Source organism: Pseudoliparis swirei, chromosome 24 (assembly GCF_029220125.1).
Source record: "Pseudoliparis swirei isolate HS2019 ecotype Mariana Trench chromosome 24, NWPU_hadal_v1, whole genome shotgun sequence".
Lineage (NCBI taxonomy): Eukaryota > Metazoa > Chordata > Actinopteri > Perciformes > Liparidae > Pseudoliparis > Pseudoliparis swirei.
The window spans coordinates 22,124,802-22,141,517 of NC_079411.1; the positions used below are offsets into that span (position 1 = coordinate 22,124,802).

Here is a 16,716-nt window from a genome sequence, read left to right on the forward strand (position 1 = left end):
TGTGCAGTTTAATAATTATACAAGTAAATGCAACTGTAATAGCAAAAAGCAGATTCAGTTGCACCTCATGGTTTCCCAACAATAATGATTGATCAGATTTTTGGGGGGACATTTTTATTTTACAAATCTGTCATTTTAAAATAATTTCCTAGTGTCAGTGCCAGATACATAAATAAATATAAATACATGTAGATTGTTCATCATGTTGACTTTGCTACCGATATTCCTTATAGCGATACATATAATGTCTGCCTATTAATAAAGAACACAATGCAGCGACTCAGATAATATGATTCCATTGTAAAAGTGTGTTTAAATAATAAATGTTTTAATGCAACTAGGCGATTGAGAATCATAAATGTAAAAACATTAAAATAAAAATACAAGCCTGTCCTCAACAGGGTCAAACGATCCTGCGGCCGGGAGGTGGCGGTGTTTTCGTTTTATAAGGTTTGGACGTCAACACCCAAAAGAATGAGGAAGCAGAAGAAGACGCGGGGGTTGAAAGAATCGTTGATTGGCTATTTTAAGCAAGGAAGTTTGCCGGCGTGGTAGCCTTTATCGCGACACGCACACTGGTGTCTCCGTGCGCTCAGCCTTCCCGCTTCTGCGCAGCTTGACCCGGCCACAGCTACCCAGCCTGCCCCCTGTGTCTACTCGACCCTTGTGAGCAGCATGTCTGATTACGGCGGTCTTCCGACGAACGGAGTCGGTGCTGGGATGAAAAACGACGCTTTTGCGGATGCAGTACAACGAGCCAGACAGGTAATTAAGTGCTCTACGGCAGGAGGAGGCAGCTAACGCTGGCTAGCTGGTGGGGAAACCGGAGCTAGCTTAATCACCCGTGACGTTAGCTGGTGGTAACTAGCAAAGCGGGCTAGGAGCTAGCGTTAGGAGCTAGGAGCCATTCATTTGTTTCACTCTCGCCAGGTGGTGTAACGTTAGTCAGATGAAATGTTTGCGGGCTGGACTGAGCAGCGGCAGCAGCTGAGGAGACTCGTGCGGGTACAACGTTAGCGAGCGAGAGGAAAGTGCTCGTCGGGATCATGTGAGTGAAGTTACACGGACCGACGGGAGCCGCTCGAGCTAAGTTAGCTCGGTTAGTTATTATCGTTAACGGGGAGCCGATCGGGAAGTTTGAGCCTCGTCCATGTGTAAAACGCCATTTTAGAAGAATTTGGCCATAACCCCGTCGGTATGACCCTATGCTTGTTGTGAAACGAGGTCAACTGGCCGGCTTGTTGTGTTGATAACGAGCGTTAAATAGACAAGGATGCGCGGTTCGTGGGTATTTATTGACCGTAATGTCGGCAGCGGTAGCTACTCTGTGGCTCTTTCCTTCACGGTCAGGATGTGAAACCAACGTTTACCTCACGGGCCTTTGTACTGATCAACGTTAGTGAAAATAATCATTACATATCGATGTAACGCTAATTTATCGAATTTATTTTACTTCGCGAAACAAAGTCATTTGCTATTCGCAGTTAAAGTTGAACATGTTTTATTTTAGCACGCAAAAATGATCGATTATCAAAATTATATATTTTTAATATCAATTGAAATTAAGCCTTGTTGGTGTATTGCATCTCATTATAATCTCCTGTTTTAACTCTGGTAGAAAGATATTAAAGTAATAAAAATAATAACTTTATTTATATAGCACCTTTTAAAAACAATGTTTACAAAGTGCTCTACAGAGTCAAGGCAAAACAAATGGAATAGTAAGAAACAAATAAAGCATTTAAAAATATATATTAAAATAAAAAACAGACTAACTAAATTAGGGGAACCAAAGTTCTGCATAAAAGGACTAGATCACTTAAAAGCTGTTCTATAAAAATGGGTTTTAAGAAGTGATTTAAAAGAAGTTTCTGATTCTGCGTGCCTTATCCTCTCTGGTAATCTTACTAGAACAATTTTAGTTTAGCACTTTTATAAAGTTGAGCCACATGTGAGATTCATTCAAAAGAGATAAAGGGATACCATAATTTTAGTCTATAGTATATTTCAAGCACCAAAAATGAAGGATACTACCTTTCCCACAATGCATTTCAATTCCATGTTAGACCCATTCTGCCTGTTAAATGAGTCTTTTAAATACCAAGCCCCCCTACAAAGGCTGAGTTTGTAGTCCCCAGGCCCAGGTGACCGCTTCAGTGTAATGGTCTTCCTGAGAAAATGGATGCGTCATCAAATGTATATTTATATTCACAATCTCAGGGTGTATTGTGGATACTTCATCCAGTGTATGTCTTTCTAGATTGCAGCTAAAATCGGTGGAGACGGTGTTTCCTCAGTGAGCAACAACGGTGGAGCTGAGAACTATCCATTCTCGGCACAGAAAAGATCCCTGGAAGAAGCAGGTAAAGAAATCGGCACAAACGGGCAGCTTGTCAGCATTTGTTAGTCTACATTGTAGAGTCACTTTTTTTTTTTTTTTTCAGATGAACCCGATGCCAAGAAGGTAGCGTCACAGAGTGAAATTGATTCTGCATTGTGTACGTTAAATCACTAATTGATCCTATTACAAACACTTGCTCGGTTCAGTTTCCAATTGCTCACCACTTTTTCTTTCTGACAGCTATTGGAGCTCAGCTGGCGGCCCTCTCTCAACAAAGGTATACAAATATGTTTTGTGTTTCTCATACAGCAACACTCTAGGTGCTTGTGATTAAGACTTGGATATATCCTTCATATATCAGTTTTTTTTAAACTTCCAGCAGTGTCAGACCCTCCACAATGACGGAAGAGTTCCGGGTGCCTGATGGTATGGTCGGCCTCAGTAAGTACATACTCATAATTTTCCTTAACCGTGGACATGGCTGTTTTACACATGTTTAAACAAAATCTAAATCAAACTATCTTTGCTGTTCCTAAAGTCATAGGTCGAGGAGGTGAACAAATTAACAAAATACAACAGGATTCTGGCTGCAAGGTCCAGATTGCGCACGGTAATATATGTGCTGACATTGGACGTACGAGTCAACAAATGTTTTGTGTTCTTCTCTTGCATTGATACATATTTTCATTCAGACAGCGCTGGCCTTTCAGACAGAACCGTTTCTCTGACTGGGTCACCAGATGCCATACAGTAAGTGGATTTTCCCATGTAAGATGATGCATTTCCCAATTGACGATGCATCTCCTCGACTCGTAAAGACAACATTAGGCTTTTGTTCACTGTCTTTTGGATCAAATGGTGAAATAACCATCTTAAACATGACCAGATATTGATGTTTGGCCTAATCATATTGCACAATGTGTTCAAAAAGTTTAAGTATCTTAAGAAATTAAATTATAGAATATCTTAACCATTTAAATTTGGTCCCTTACAACAATTGTCAAACTTCAACCCCAACTATGGTCCTCACTCTAATCTTCATCATATCTACCCTAAATAAATATGATTAAGTCAACAGTAGTTTACAGCTTCAGCGACTCACATCAGGGCACAAAAGTGTTTTAAATATGCTGGACAAAAAAATTACCTTTAAGGAAATCTGAGAATCATGAACTACACTTTCAGCTTTTAGCAAAGTGCATTTGTTGCTCTTTGAAAGGAGAGGCTAATCATTCCCTACATTACAGGGTTTTTCCTGCATAGAGAAAATGTGGGCACGCGCCTAATCCGTTTTCCCGAAAGCCTATGACAAATCCCAAGCGCCTAAGGCAAAAAAAGTCTGCGATGGAAGAAAAAAAAAAACTGTTCATCACGTGCATGTCAGCGAATATGTTCTCAATAGTATGTTTCAAGTAGGCTACAGCCGAACCCTCGTTCTGTTTTGATTAATAGTAATCGAGTTGATTAGCGTGTCTTCTTGTCTGATCAATACGCAACTGTGAGGTGCGCGAATGGACAAAGCGGCCAGCTGCTGATCACTCAACAGCCCGATGTGCACGAACACACCTGGACTATTGTCAATAGGGATGCACCGATCTGATCGGCGCCGATCCATATCGGCCGATATTCCCATTATCGGTTTTGATCGGTGTTCTCAAACGGCCGATCAAACTTGGCCGATCAGATGACGTAAAATCTGCGAGAACAACTATCAGAGACGTTTCAATCGCGGCGCAACGGAGACGATGCGCCCGGCGAGGGCCGCAGAGTGAGAGGTCCACGAGGGGATCCTCACCACCGAGCGCCCCGTCCCCCGAGTTGAATCTCTGGGTCGACTCAGCCGACTCTCACATGTCTGCCCCTATAGACTGATGCTCACGGTAAACGCATTCGATCGGGAGCGCGCGAGGGTTTTGATAAAGTTAGCGGAAGTATTTAAGTGACAACATCCGGTTTTGCAAAGTTAGCGGAAAGAACCACGTGAAACAACATCCGTTTTTCAAAATAAGATGTCGACAAATCATACACTAGCATATAAAAGTAAACAATGAACTGATTTTGTATCTTTAGAGATCGTTTCTGAGATTTAGCTTAAATTATGCTAACATTAAAACATTTTTACTGTACCAAGGAAGAGTTGATAAAAATAAGTCAGACTTTTGTATGTTAAACAAAGTCCTGTAAATGGATTTCCCCAAGAGTTCCAGGAAATGAATAATGCAGACGTGTTCCATACATATCTGAAATCCCCTATAATAGCAATCAAACAATTTTAATGTATCAATTAGGACATTTTTCAAAGTAAAAGTCCTAAATGTTTAAAGAAATTGGTAATTTCTTTAATGTTTGAGGTGCTTTATATATGTATTTCCTCATATTCCTAGTCAATAATGCTACACAATTAATAGAATGCTTCAGTCAACACCGTGATCGGTATTATCGGATCGGCAGATACTGATTTCAGTGATCGGTGATCGTCACCAAAAAACCTGATCGGTGCATCTCTAATTGTCAATCTATTAGCCTAATCTATTTTAGCAAAATGATTTCCTCAAGCATTGCCTCCATTATTTATGGAAGAAAAAAAAATACCTAGACGTCTGCTAATTACGGTAACATGGCAATACAGACCGTGCGCGCACAGCGTGCCAACATTTTTTTTTTGCGGAGCACTGAAGACTCATTTTGACCCAGGAAAAACCCTGCATTAACATTTTATTTTTCCTCCAGGAGAGCCAAGGCCCTTATAGATGACATCGTGTCACGGGGTCATGAGACGCCTAATGGGCAGTCGGGTTCCATGCAGGAGATGATCATCCCTGCAGGCAAGGCTGGTCTTATTATTGGTAAAGGAGGAGAGACCATCAAACAGCTACAGGTGAGACTCAGTGTACCTTAGTATAATTATCAGTGCTTTTGTTGTACAAATATTAGAAATAAAATGATAATGGAGGGGGGGGGCGGTCTGTACCCATTGAGTGCACTGAAACAGTAAATGGTGTAACATACTCATGATGTTTATGGTATATTTCCCGTTTGTGATTAATGTAACATTCTTCTTCTGCAAAATCGTAGGAGCGGGCTGGAGTGAAAATGATTCTTATTCAAGATGGATCCCAGCCACCCAACATAGACAAACCCCTACGCATCATTGGAGACCCCTACAAAGTGCAGGTATGCCTCGAACACGGTGGAGATAGTTTTTTGGCTCGGCGGGAGATGAGTTATGCCCCCATTTACCTTTCTAATCATTTTGTCTTCTGTTGCTTTTTTAGCAAGCAAAGGATATGGTGAATGAGATCCTACGAGACAGGGACCATGCAGGGTTTGCAGAACGAAGTGACTACGGCCCAAGGATGGGAGGAGGAGGAGGAGGAGGAAGCGGAGGAGGAGGAGGGGGTGGGGGAGGTGGCGGCAGCGGCAGCGGTGGCGGCAGCGGTGGCGGCAGCGGCGGCGGCGGCGGCGGTGGTGGGGGCCTTGGTGGCCTCGGTGGAATTGGTGGAGGTGGAGGCGGCATCGGAGGTGGAGGCGGTGGCATTGATGTAAGTAATCGTTTATTTCAGAAGTTGGTTGTAATTTAGATTGTTTATTTTAAGGCCAAAGAGTTCAAGTTGCATAACATTAAGATTATTAAATGACTAATGTGTGAATTCCAGATGCATGTTTACCAAATTTTATTAATAGATGAGACTAAACTGTTTTGAGCAGTTATCACAATTGTATTTGTAACTTTACAGATCGCTGTGCCCCGCCACTCAGTTGGAGTTGTAATTGGCAGAAGTGGGGAGATGATCAAGAAGATCCAGAGCGACGCTGGAGTGAAGATACAGTTCAAACCAGGTGAGGATTAAACTGCACCGCATTTCATTATGTCAAACGTTTAATTACAACTCTTGGATGGATAGATACTTTAGTCATCCCCGTGGGGGGGTTGTTTGTAGCAGCAGCAAACAAGGTTACAATATATACAATAAAATGGAGCAGTGCATTTTACATTTAAGAGAATTATGTACGGTTTCTATGCATGGGTGGAGAAAAATATTATCTAATGAAGCAAAATACCATAAAATGATAAATATACAGCTTTGGATTTATTAAAAATACTTTACAGGAACAATTCATTCTACTAAAGCCGAGTGTGCTTCTGTTAAGTCTTTTATTGGCAGGAAAACAACTTCTATGTGCTTCTTGATTGTGCTGTTAATCCAACATGTTCAGCTGGGCTAGTTAATAGTTATTGTTTCAGTCCCTCCTCCACCAATAAACCCTTTTTTCATCCCTTACAGATGATGGTACAGGTCCTGAAAAAATAGCCCATATAATGGGTCCACCAGACCAGTGTCAGCATGCTGCATCAATCATCACCGACCTGCTACAGAGCATCCGTGCGCGAGAGGAGGGCGGCGGCCAAGGGGTAGGGGTTTGAATGACCCAAGTGGTGATCTTGTTTTCTGTGCTCATAAAATAAACTTTGCTTTGCTGTGGAACCGAATGTAAAAAGCTGTTTCTTCTACAGGGTCCCCAAGGTCCTGGTGGAGGGATGTCACCTGATGGTCGTGGAAGAGGTAGAGGCCAGGGGAACTGGGGTCCTCCAGGAGGAGAGATGACCTTCTCCATTCCTGCCCACAAATGTGGGCTTGTGATTGGCAGAGGAGGAGAGAATGTCAAGTCCATCAACCAACAGACCGGCGCCTTTGTTGAGATATCTCGCCAGCCACCACCAAACGGTGACCCCAACTTCAAAATGTTCATCATCCGAGGGTCCCCACAACAAATCGACCACGCAAAGCAGCTCATAGAAGAGAAGATTGAGGTATGTTCAAGTTACTCGAGGAGAAGGAATGCATTGTTCAGACGTCTGTCAAGAGATGACATCCTCTTGATTTATTTAGTAAGTAGTTTGAATGTTTTTCTCCTTTTGTTCCAGGCACCATTGTGTCCAGTCGGCGGGGGTCCTGGTCCAGGTGGTCCAGGGGGCCCAGGTGGTCCAGGGGGGCCCTATAATCCAAACTCTTACAATCCAGGGCCACCTGGTGGTGCTTCCCAGTAAGTAAAACCCACAAACACTTCACTTAAGTTTGGAAGAAAAAAAATGTCAGTTTGATTTTAAACTGTCCTCTCCTTCTCTGCAGTGGCGGCTCGCCTGGTGGCCCCCAGTACTGTCCACAGGGTTGGGGAGGTAACTACCAGCAGTGGCAAGCCCCAGGCCCACATGACTCCAGTAAGTACCTCACTTTGTGCACTGAATTTCATTCTTCCCAAATATATGGTTTATGTACTTGCCTCAAATGTTGACCGTTTAAGAATGGTTTGCGGTATATAAATGAATGTCATTGCTTCATTGACATTGTGTCTCTCTCCACCCCCTCCCTCCAAATCATTAGATAAGGCGGCAGCAGCAGCAGACCCGAACACAGCATGGGCGGCATACTATGCTCAATATTATGGTCAACAGCCAGGAGGCGCCATGCCAGGCCAGGCTCCTGGAGGCGGTGCACCAGGACAAGGGGACCAGGGCCAAGCCCCACAGGCCTCTGGGAGCCAGCCAGACTACACTAAAGCCTGGGAGGAGTATTACAAGAAGATGGGCATGGGTAAGTTAGATCAGAGACGGTTATATTTTGAGTATTACCTTAAAACTACAGGGTTCTTGTATCTGGGCGAATGGAGTATTGCTCGTGCTACATTTAGTTCAATTAATTAGTCACCCTGATATCTGTAGCTAACCGTGTAATTAAACTGGCTGTGAATCATGTACAACGGGTTTTATTTGTATTCATTTCTATTTTCTTCAGCCCAGCCAGCTGGAGGGCCCGGAGCTGCTCCAGGGGCAGCAGCGGCCGCCACTGCAGCAGGCGGGGCTGGAGCGGGAGGTCAGCAGGACTACAGTGGTGCCTGGGCTGAGTACTACAGACAGCAGGCTGCCTACTATGGACAGTCAGGACAGCCAGGACAGCCAGGACAGCCAGGACAGTCAGGACAGCCAGGACAGTCTGGACAGCCAGGACAGTCTGGACAGTCTGGACAGTCTGGACAGTCTGGACAGTCTGGACAGTCTGGACAGTCTGGACAGTCTGGACAGTCTGGACAGTCTGGACAGTCAGGACAGCCAGGACAGCCAGGACAGTCAGGACAGTCAGGACAGCCAGCTCCTCCACAGCAGGGACAACAGGTAGCACATCAATGACCAGTGTTTGAAATTAACTGTAGCTGCCATTGTCCAGTAAGCAAAAAAGTAAGCACCTGTAAATATTTCTCTACCAACTGATTACATTTTGCCTGTGATGTCTCGTTTCAGGCCCAGTAAACGGTTTGGCTCGGCCATTTGGAAGGTTGTGATGGCTCTCTGGACTCGTTTCTGTTTTCTATCGAGAGATTTCATTTTTGGCTTCAACAAGACAAGACCATGGTTTACTCATCCACCAAGACATTTTCTATTCAAACCTACTTGTTTGTTTTTTTAAAGTCAAAAATTGAAGTTAAAGGGAACCCATTTTGCCCATGCATTGAACAAAGCCCTAAACAACTACTTGGGTTACTATTCGGTTTGCCCCTTCACCTCACCCACACCGTGTAATACTTTTGCTCGTTTAAAATAAAAGTGAAATAAGCATCTTAGTTGGCAAGCTAGCAAAACAACAGCATATCAACACTGACTCACATTTAAGTGTTTTTCCCCTTCAATTTCCTGAGGGTAAACAATTGTCTAGCAGTATTTTGAATATACTCAGAAGTTATGTTTGTAAGAGAAAAAGCAACATTTTTGGTCTTTTCTTTCTTTTCCTTGTTCTTGGTACTTTTTTAACTTTTTTTTTTTTTTTAAGCATTCCCAGTGTTTAAGTTGCAGGAGTATTTTTACCTGCCATCATGATTTCTCATTTTAATTTTATTCATTGTAATTATTTTCCTTTCAAGAGGGCTGTGTGTCTGTATACAGTGTATGCTACTGAACAGAAATGTGTGAAATGTGAGTTGGCTGTAAAAAAGGCGCAAACTGTCCTATAGAATGTAGGTTGGTTGTGTGTGCATGTATGCGTTTGTGTGCTTGACTGCCCTCAATTTAATTTCTCACTATTGTGTTTTTTTTTTGTTCCAATAGCTTCCCTTACTATGCTGATTTACTTGTTTTTGTTTTTTAGATGTTATTTTTTACTGCTTGTTTTTAAATACTTAAAATAAAACATTGAAATTACCTCTTTTTTTGGGGGTTTCATGACTAACATTGTGTTTGGAAGTTAGTTCCCCCTTTTATACGTTTGGCTTCCGGCGCGTTGGTTCAAACGCCATGTTGGACGGATATAATTAGATTATCGCGCTGAAAGTCATCCTGCTGTTCCAGACATGCCTGGATCATGAAGTAGTGGCTTCCTCCAGGATGCCACCTCTGTTGTGAACTCCCGGTTCCTTTGGTTTTGATGGAGGCGCCCACCGGCGAGTGAGGGCGGTCTCGTGCGTCCCGCGGACCAATCAGGACGAGCCGAACTGCAACGAGGGACCACCGGACAGTGGGAGATGGCGCCCAGCTCGAAATCAGAAAAGGACGGTGGCAAGCAGAAAGCTCAAAGAAAACACAAAGACCACGTCGTGAAGCTTCTCATGCGTGGGAAGGTAGGCAAGAATCCACACAACGCGGAGTGTCGAACACGAAAGAGTGCGTCGTGAATAATGAGAGTCTTGCTTTCTGGGCTAGCTGCTAACTAGCTTGGAAGCTAACGCTAATCGAAGGCAGCTGGCTAATTAGCCGATGCTACAAAGTGTGAACACAGTTTCCTCCTTTCGGGAAATGGTTCTCGTTATTTGCCTCGGTGTGGTTTACTAATATGCTCGTTGACAGGTAAATAAACGTTTGCGTGCTAACTTAAAGCTCCATGAGCGTTAGCTTCAGCTGTACCTCACGACTCATAATTGCAACCTCAACCCTCAGAAACGCCATTAATCAGTTAACTATTTCACCGGACAGACAACTGACTCGCTCCAACTATGTGTGCGCGAGCCAACTGAACTACTTCAGGTGAGCTGTTAACGATGAGGGGCCTCGAAGCAGGCTGTCCGTTGTCGTTTGTGTTTGTGTCCACAACCACCGACGAGGATATTGGTCATACTGCAACTTCCATATCGTTTATATGCGTAATGTTGCACTGTAAGTGATGATTGTAAGGTCTACTTCCTAATCCACTCTTTGCCCGTCCTGCAGCTGGCGGGGCAGTTTTCTCAGCGTCTGTTTAGGAAGCTGCCACCACGAGTTTGTGTCCCATTAAAGAACATTGTCAGCGAGGAGTTCCTGAGAGCTGGGTCAGTACGTGTGTTTGTGTGTTTACTGAATGAGTTTCATGCTCCGTCTGAATAGGATCCTGGAGAAAGGCATGCGTTTAACAACTTTTATTTTCTCTAAGATTATCTCAGTCGTAGAGGTTAAATACCAAGGTGTTCTTACACTGATTTAAAGTGTGTATACCCCATCGTCTGATTATTGACATTGTCGTGATCTCATTTATTAAGAAGTATTACGGGCTGTGCCACATCATGCTTGATACCTGCACAGCTTATTAAAGTCACTTTCAATACTAATCTGATGTATGGGATCCCCCACCACCCCGAGGATTGCCTAATATTTTTCAAGCTGAGGCGCGGAAGACAGTGTTGTGTCACTTTTTTGGTTCCAGGCATGTCTTTCTTGGCTTTACCAAATGCGGCCGCTACATTCTGTCCTACACCAGTGACTGCGGAGAAGATGATGATTTCTCTTTCTATACCTACCATCTTTATTGGTGGGAGTTCAACCTGCACAGTAGACTCAAACAGGTAAAGGAAAGGTCTTGTATTAGTTAACACCATCATGTATTCTATCCAAAAGATTCACATATAAAAAGAGGGGCTAATTTGATGCAATAGCATGTCCTCCTGTGAGCTATAACTGGATGTATATGGATCTTGTTTGATTTCTCTTTAGGTACATCATGTACGTCTGTTTGCAGGCGAGGAAATCTACAGCGACCTGTACCTGACTGTGTGCGAGTGGCCGAATGACCACTCCAAAATTGTCATCTTTGGCTTCAAGTAAGGAATAATAACACCTAAATAAACATCCTTGTGGGGCTAAAGCAGTTTGAGTTGTTATATTGCAGTGTGTAGGTCATAAGTAATTTATGTGCATGTGTGGTTACAGTACACGCAGTTCAAGCTCCGTTCTGATGAACTTAATGATGAGTGATGAAAACAACAGAGACATCTACATCACTATTGCCTCCATGCCTCCTCCTAAACCTTGCTCTTATTGCTGCCCTGTTCCTTCAGCCACTACCATACGCACAGGTAAACACCCAGACTCATGGATTGAATACTTTACTGTTCTCTCTGCCTCCGTCTCACTCACTTGTCTGACTTAATCCTTTACCCTCCCCAGGAAGTGGTGAGTGTCTGGAGCATGGCTATGTACTCAACAGCAGGTACCAGGTGGTGTACCCGTTCCCGACTTTCCAGCCAGCTTTCCAGCTGAAGAAGGACCAGGTCATCCTGTTAAACACTAGCTACTCTCTGGTGGCCTGCGGCATCTCACTCTGCCCAGGTGAGTTACGAACACAAATGGCAGTTTTAGCAAATTTTTTATGCCTAAAATCATATGTTAGACTTTTTATTTTCATATAGGATGCGCTACACACTTACAGTGAGGAACATTCGATTGGTTATGAAACAGCCTCGATGTATTATTGATGTTTTTTTATGAGCTACATAAGAGAACGAGACCCATCAATGAGAAAATCGGCTATTTCAACTATTTATTCTTGATGCTTGTCATCTGTGCTACCGGGTCGGATGAAATCATGCAGATTCGCCAGAAACTCCAAAGCTCAGACTCCAGCGGAGCCTTGGGACGGACCCAGAGTTGGCTTCGCTGACACCTTGTTAGAAGCAGAAGCATCTCTTCCTCAGGCCAGGAGCAGAGCTTTGCCTCGCTGCTCCACCCGTCCTCACAAGGATCAAAACAGACGCCATGCTGCTGGAGGCCGCTGGAGGGAAGGGGAGCACAAGAGAACCAGAACCAAGTCTCAATAGCATACTGTCAGACCAGTGTGCAGTAAAATGACCCTTTAGGGTCCATGGTGCTCGGAAACACTACCGCTTTTGTCCACATGGACCGCCAAAATAAAAGTAGCTTGAAGGAAAAGTCAGATTCGGTCATTTTAAGGCGTTACTCAATTTGATGGGAGGCTGGAACTATTTCACACCACGCCAGAAAACTCCTAACTTATTTCCACCGTCACACTGATAAAGAGAAAATGAACTATTTTTGTTCCTGGAACTCATTTTCATTCTCATTTATCAGCACCTGTAAGATTTGTCATTTTCTCTATTTTGTAGCCAGATTATAACATCCATTTGTTTGTCTTTTGCAGGTAAGCAGGGCCAGCCATCGCAGATCCTTTACACAAAGAGGGCAGCTCTGTCGAGTCAAGCCTCCCCATCTGTTTCCTCCACCTCCTTGGCTTCATCCTCATTACCTCAGGAATCTCCCGAAAGCGGACTGCCACCTAGCAAACAACCTCCAATTCCCTCATCTCCAAGCCAGTCGCAAGCAGCGGTGCGAGCCCGGGAGTTTGCAGCTGACCTCTTCAGGCGAGCCCAGGGAGGAGGAGGAGGAGGAGGAGAGAAAGAAAACGAAGGCCAGGCAGAAAGGACACCAGTTGACGGTGCTGACAAAGAGGCACCGGGAGAAAAAGGGATACATGTAGAGAGGAGAGAGGAGGAGGATTGCAGGGAAAGGAGGGATGAGGAGAGACGGACTAGTTTGCCACAAGCGTCAACATCAGGTGGGAGTCACAATGTGCCACAGTGCTCTGAACAAGGGATGTCTCCTACCTCCTCTTCCTCGTCCCCTTCATCCCCGTCGTCATCGTCCCAGGAGGGCGGCCCCAGCGAGCCTGGATATGTCAATTATTCACGTCTGTGCTATCGGCTTCAACAGCCAGGGACGACTGAGCAGAATGCAGGCGGCGAAGGAGGTAAGGGAAGGAGGGGAGGACACACGGAGAGGCGGTATGAACAACCCTCCAGTCTGCAGCAGCTGAACGGCGTTCTGCTCTATTTCTGTGTCTCCAGGTTATGAGGACGATAAAGTTCAGCTACCTTTCACAGTCACTGACCTTAAAGGGCGGAACCTGCAGCTGGTCACCGGGCCACACAATGGACAGGTGCGTGTTGGTGTCGCTTTATCTGTGGCTGTAAGGTTAAGTTGCCCTACTGTGTTCTGGGAGAACTGAAATCAATAGTCAATATTACACTTACGGCATTTATCTCAGAGCACCGCATCAGTCCGATACAGTTGAGTCTTGACTAACAAAAGGTTGTTGTTCTCTTGCAGAGTGTGTGTGTGGAGCAGCTGACTCTAGACTTTGAGTATCTTATCAATGAGGTGATCAGGAGCGATGCTGCCTGGGCCCCTCAGTTCTGCTCCTTCAGCGACTATGATGTTGTGATATTAGAGGTCAGTACACACACACACACACACACACAACTGCACTCGCACGATATCTAAAATCAATCTTGAAACAATACAGTTTTCCTCCAATAGATGGGATTGCCAATTCAAAGTCTCATTAGACCTGGGTCGTCTTTTGGTTCGCTTTATTTTTCAGAGCTATTCAGAAAATATTATCACTTGAGTTGTCCAGTACATAATTTGTTACTCTGGTGCATTAGTTCTCTGATCTTTATACTTAGGGATTATGAGACTTTTAACGGGGAAGTGTTTCACATAAGCACTTCCCCGCTATTTTGTTAGTGAAAAGATGGACCGTGAACTGAGGGTTTATTTTTTTGAAGTAGATCAGTGGAACGACTCACCTTTCTAACTCAAAATGCAAACCTGTATCTTTTATATTATCTATTTTTATATTTTAGAACGCAAAACGTATGTACGTTTTGTGTTCACTACCTCGTTTCCCATTGAGATGGTTTAAACTCATGTTAAAATAAAAAAACATTTAGCATTTGACCTGTATCATATCTATCAGGTGTGTCCTGAAACCAACACTGTGATGATCAACATTGGTCTGCTGTTACTGGCCTTCTCGGACGAGGAGCATTGCAGGTACTCGTCCTCAATAAACCCCAAATCCTTCGTGAGCTCTGCATCTTTCTGTTTTCCTCCGCTAATCTGCATTTCATTGCTTTTGTTTGCAGGCCAAACACGTATCACTCTAACCTGCAGGTCAGCTGGGACCTTAACACAGGTGTGTGTTGCACCGTGGGTGTCGGAGACCTTACAGAGGTCAAAGGTCAGACTAGGTGAGGAGCTACTGCAACCTCTCACACACACACACACACACACCTTTGTCGGGCTCTTGTTTTGCTCTCTTTCTTTCTGTTGTTAATTGGGTCATCCTTTACCTCGCCAGTGGGAGTGTGTGGAGCTCTTACAGGAAGTCCTGTGTGAACACGGTGATGAAGTGGTTGGTTCCCGAGAGCAGCTCCCGTTACATCAACCGCATGACCAACGAAGCCCTACACAAAGGTGAGTTGTATACCACACACCCTCCAACGCAGACCGAATCAAAATGTTCAACGGATGGCTTTGGATGAGGTCAAAGGTCAAATATCATTGACCTGTACTTGTATAGCGCTTTTCTAGTCTTCCCACCACTCAAAGCGCTTTAACACCACGTGACGTCATTCACACCCTGATGGCTAATGTTCCACCTGCACATCACCAGTAACTAACATTCACACACTGTAGTCACAGCTACGGGACTTTGGGGTTAAGTGCCTTGCCCAAGAACACATAGACGTGGGCCAGCGGAGTCGGGTATCGAACCGCCGATCTTCTGATTGAAGGACGACCCTGCTCACCACTGAGCCACAGTCGCCCGCTAAAAAAAACTTAATTTAGACCAAACCGCTTTTGTCGTCTAGATCTGGACATCTAGATCTACATCTAGTGTCTGGATCTGGACATCTAGATCTACATCTAGTGTCTGGATCTGGACATCTAGTGTCTAGATCTGGACATCTAGATCTACATCTAGTGTCTGGATCTGGACATCTAGTGTCTGGATCTGGACATCTAGATCTACATCTAGTGTCTGGATCTGGACATCTAGTGTCTGGATCTGGACATCTAGATCTACATCTAGTGTCTAGATATGGACATCTAGTGTGGATCTGGACATCTAGTGTCTAGATCTGGACATCTAGATCTACATCTAGTGTCTAGATCTGGACATCTAGTGTCTAGATCTGGACATCTACATCTAGTGTCTAGATCTGGACATCTAGTGTCTAGATCTACATCTAGTGTCTAGATCTGGACATCTACATCTAGTGTCTAGATCTGGACATCTAGTGTCTAGATCTGGACATCTAGATCTACATCTAGTGTCTAGATCTGGACATCTAGTGTCTAGATCTGGACATCTAGATCTACATCTAGTGTCTATATCTGGACATCTGGGGAGCATTTAGTGTGCATTGGAATTGAATATACCTTTTATTAAATACTGGAATGTTAAAAGAAATGTCCAAAAACAAGTAAATTGCACACTGAGGCTGCATTCACACCAAATCAGACGTCATGGAACAAAGGTTTTGTGTGTCGATAAGTGTGAATTTTAATGACCTCGCTCATCTTCTCAACTGTAGGCTCGTCCCTTCAAGTGCTGGCCGATAGTGACCGATGCACTTGGATCGTATTATGAGGAAGCAAGACGCGTCAGACCAACGGACACAAGCGCACACGCGGATACACGGAGCTCCTCTTCAATCGGAGCTGTGGTGACATGGAGCTCGAACACGTGTCAAATTTAAACCAAACAAGGAATACTATAGGTGCTGAAAAGATGACGTCTTTGGATGGTCTGTGTTTAATTTGACCTTTTTTTTTAAAGTGTATTCCGCATTATTGAAACTACCAAAACGAAGAACTGGACTGAACGAAGATTTTGGTTTAACTTTTTATACATAAACATGAAGCTGTACTGTTTTTTTGTCTGTCTTTAACTGAACATATGCAATATCTGCCCCTGGCTGATGATCACCGAGGGGTTTTCATCCAGAAAACGAGTGTGTGTGTGAGTGTATGCATGTTTAATGTGTACGTAACATTTGACAGATTCTGCTGCTTCTGAACAAGTTGTTTTCTCGCCTGGCCTGGACCGGTTCCGTCTAGCTGGGTTGGTTCAAGATGACAGTATTTAAAATGAGAGAAACTGAATCCAGTAACGGTCACTCGACTCTTTAAGATCTTTTTTTTAAACCTATGTCATTGTAGTTGGGGGGTCAAAAGCTGGGTTACTGTGGAAGTAAGACTAGGTTCTATTGGGATATTTTGTGAAAATAAAACGTTCAAAGTTTCTTTGAGTCTGTTAAATGATTCTTAAGAT

At 43.9% G+C, this 16,716-nt stretch overlaps 2 protein-coding genes across 2 annotated transcripts; both read left to right on the top strand.

The window, feature by feature from the left end:
- The first annotated feature begins 501 nt into the window (after positions 1-501).
- khsrp (KH-type splicing regulatory protein) lies at positions 502-9,533 on the top strand. The gene is made up of 19 exons (XM_056410198.1): positions 502-765; positions 2,261-2,363; positions 2,445-2,498; positions 2,582-2,618; positions 2,721-2,782; positions 2,880-2,951; positions 3,034-3,091; positions 5,072-5,219; positions 5,417-5,515; positions 5,617-5,749; positions 5,864-5,883; positions 6,079-6,181; positions 6,628-6,755; positions 6,858-7,154; positions 7,269-7,387; positions 7,474-7,562; positions 7,726-7,935; positions 8,137-8,214; positions 8,640-9,533. The coding sequence occupies exons 1-19, from the start codon at positions 676-678 to the stop codon at positions 8,678-8,680; spliced, it is 1,941 nt and encodes a 646-aa protein (XP_056266173.1). The 5' UTR covers positions 502-675; the 3' UTR covers positions 8,681-9,533.
- A 137-nt stretch (positions 9,534-9,670) lies between these two features.
- On the top strand, positions 9,671-16,687 carry dcaf15 (DDB1 and CUL4 associated factor 15). Its single transcript, XM_056410194.1, has 13 exons — positions 9,671-9,949; positions 10,536-10,633; positions 11,005-11,143; positions 11,292-11,398; positions 11,508-11,653; positions 11,745-11,906; positions 12,736-13,341; positions 13,439-13,530; positions 13,701-13,823; positions 14,353-14,429; positions 14,522-14,626; positions 14,737-14,852; positions 15,977-16,687. The coding sequence occupies exons 1-13, from the start codon at positions 9,854-9,856 to the stop codon at positions 16,030-16,032; spliced, it is 1,923 nt and encodes a 640-aa protein (XP_056266169.1). The 5' UTR covers positions 9,671-9,853; the 3' UTR covers positions 16,033-16,687.
- Positions 16,688-16,716: the final 29 nt, after the last annotated feature.

What these genes read in the sequence shown, in the direction of transcription:
- dcaf15 (XM_056410194.1), top strand. Translation starts at nt 9,854, where the DNA reads ATGGCGCCCAGCTCGAAATCAGAAAAGGACGGTGGCAAGCAGAAAGCT. An exon ending in AGCCACTACCATACGCACAG is followed by an intron (nt 11,654 to 11,744) that starts GTAAACACCCAG and finishes TACCCTCCCCAG; the next exon opens with GAAGTGGTGAGTGTCTGGAG. An exon ending in CGGCATCTCACTCTGCCCAG is followed by an intron (nt 11,907 to 12,735) that starts GTGAGTTACGAA and finishes TGTCTTTTGCAG; the next exon opens with GTAAGCAGGGCCAGCCATCG.
- khsrp (XM_056410198.1), top strand. Translation starts at nt 676, where the DNA reads ATGTCTGATTACGGCGGTCTTCCGACGAACGGAGTCGGTGCTGGGATG. An exon ending in AGGAGGAGGGGGTGGGGGAG is followed by an intron (nt 5,750 to 5,863) that starts GTGGCGGCAGCG and finishes GCGGCATCGGAG; the next exon opens with GTGGAGGCGGTGGCATTGAT. An exon ending in GTGGAGGCGGTGGCATTGAT is followed by an intron (nt 5,884 to 6,078) that starts GTAAGTAATCGT and finishes GTAACTTTACAG; the next exon opens with ATCGCTGTGCCCCGCCACTC.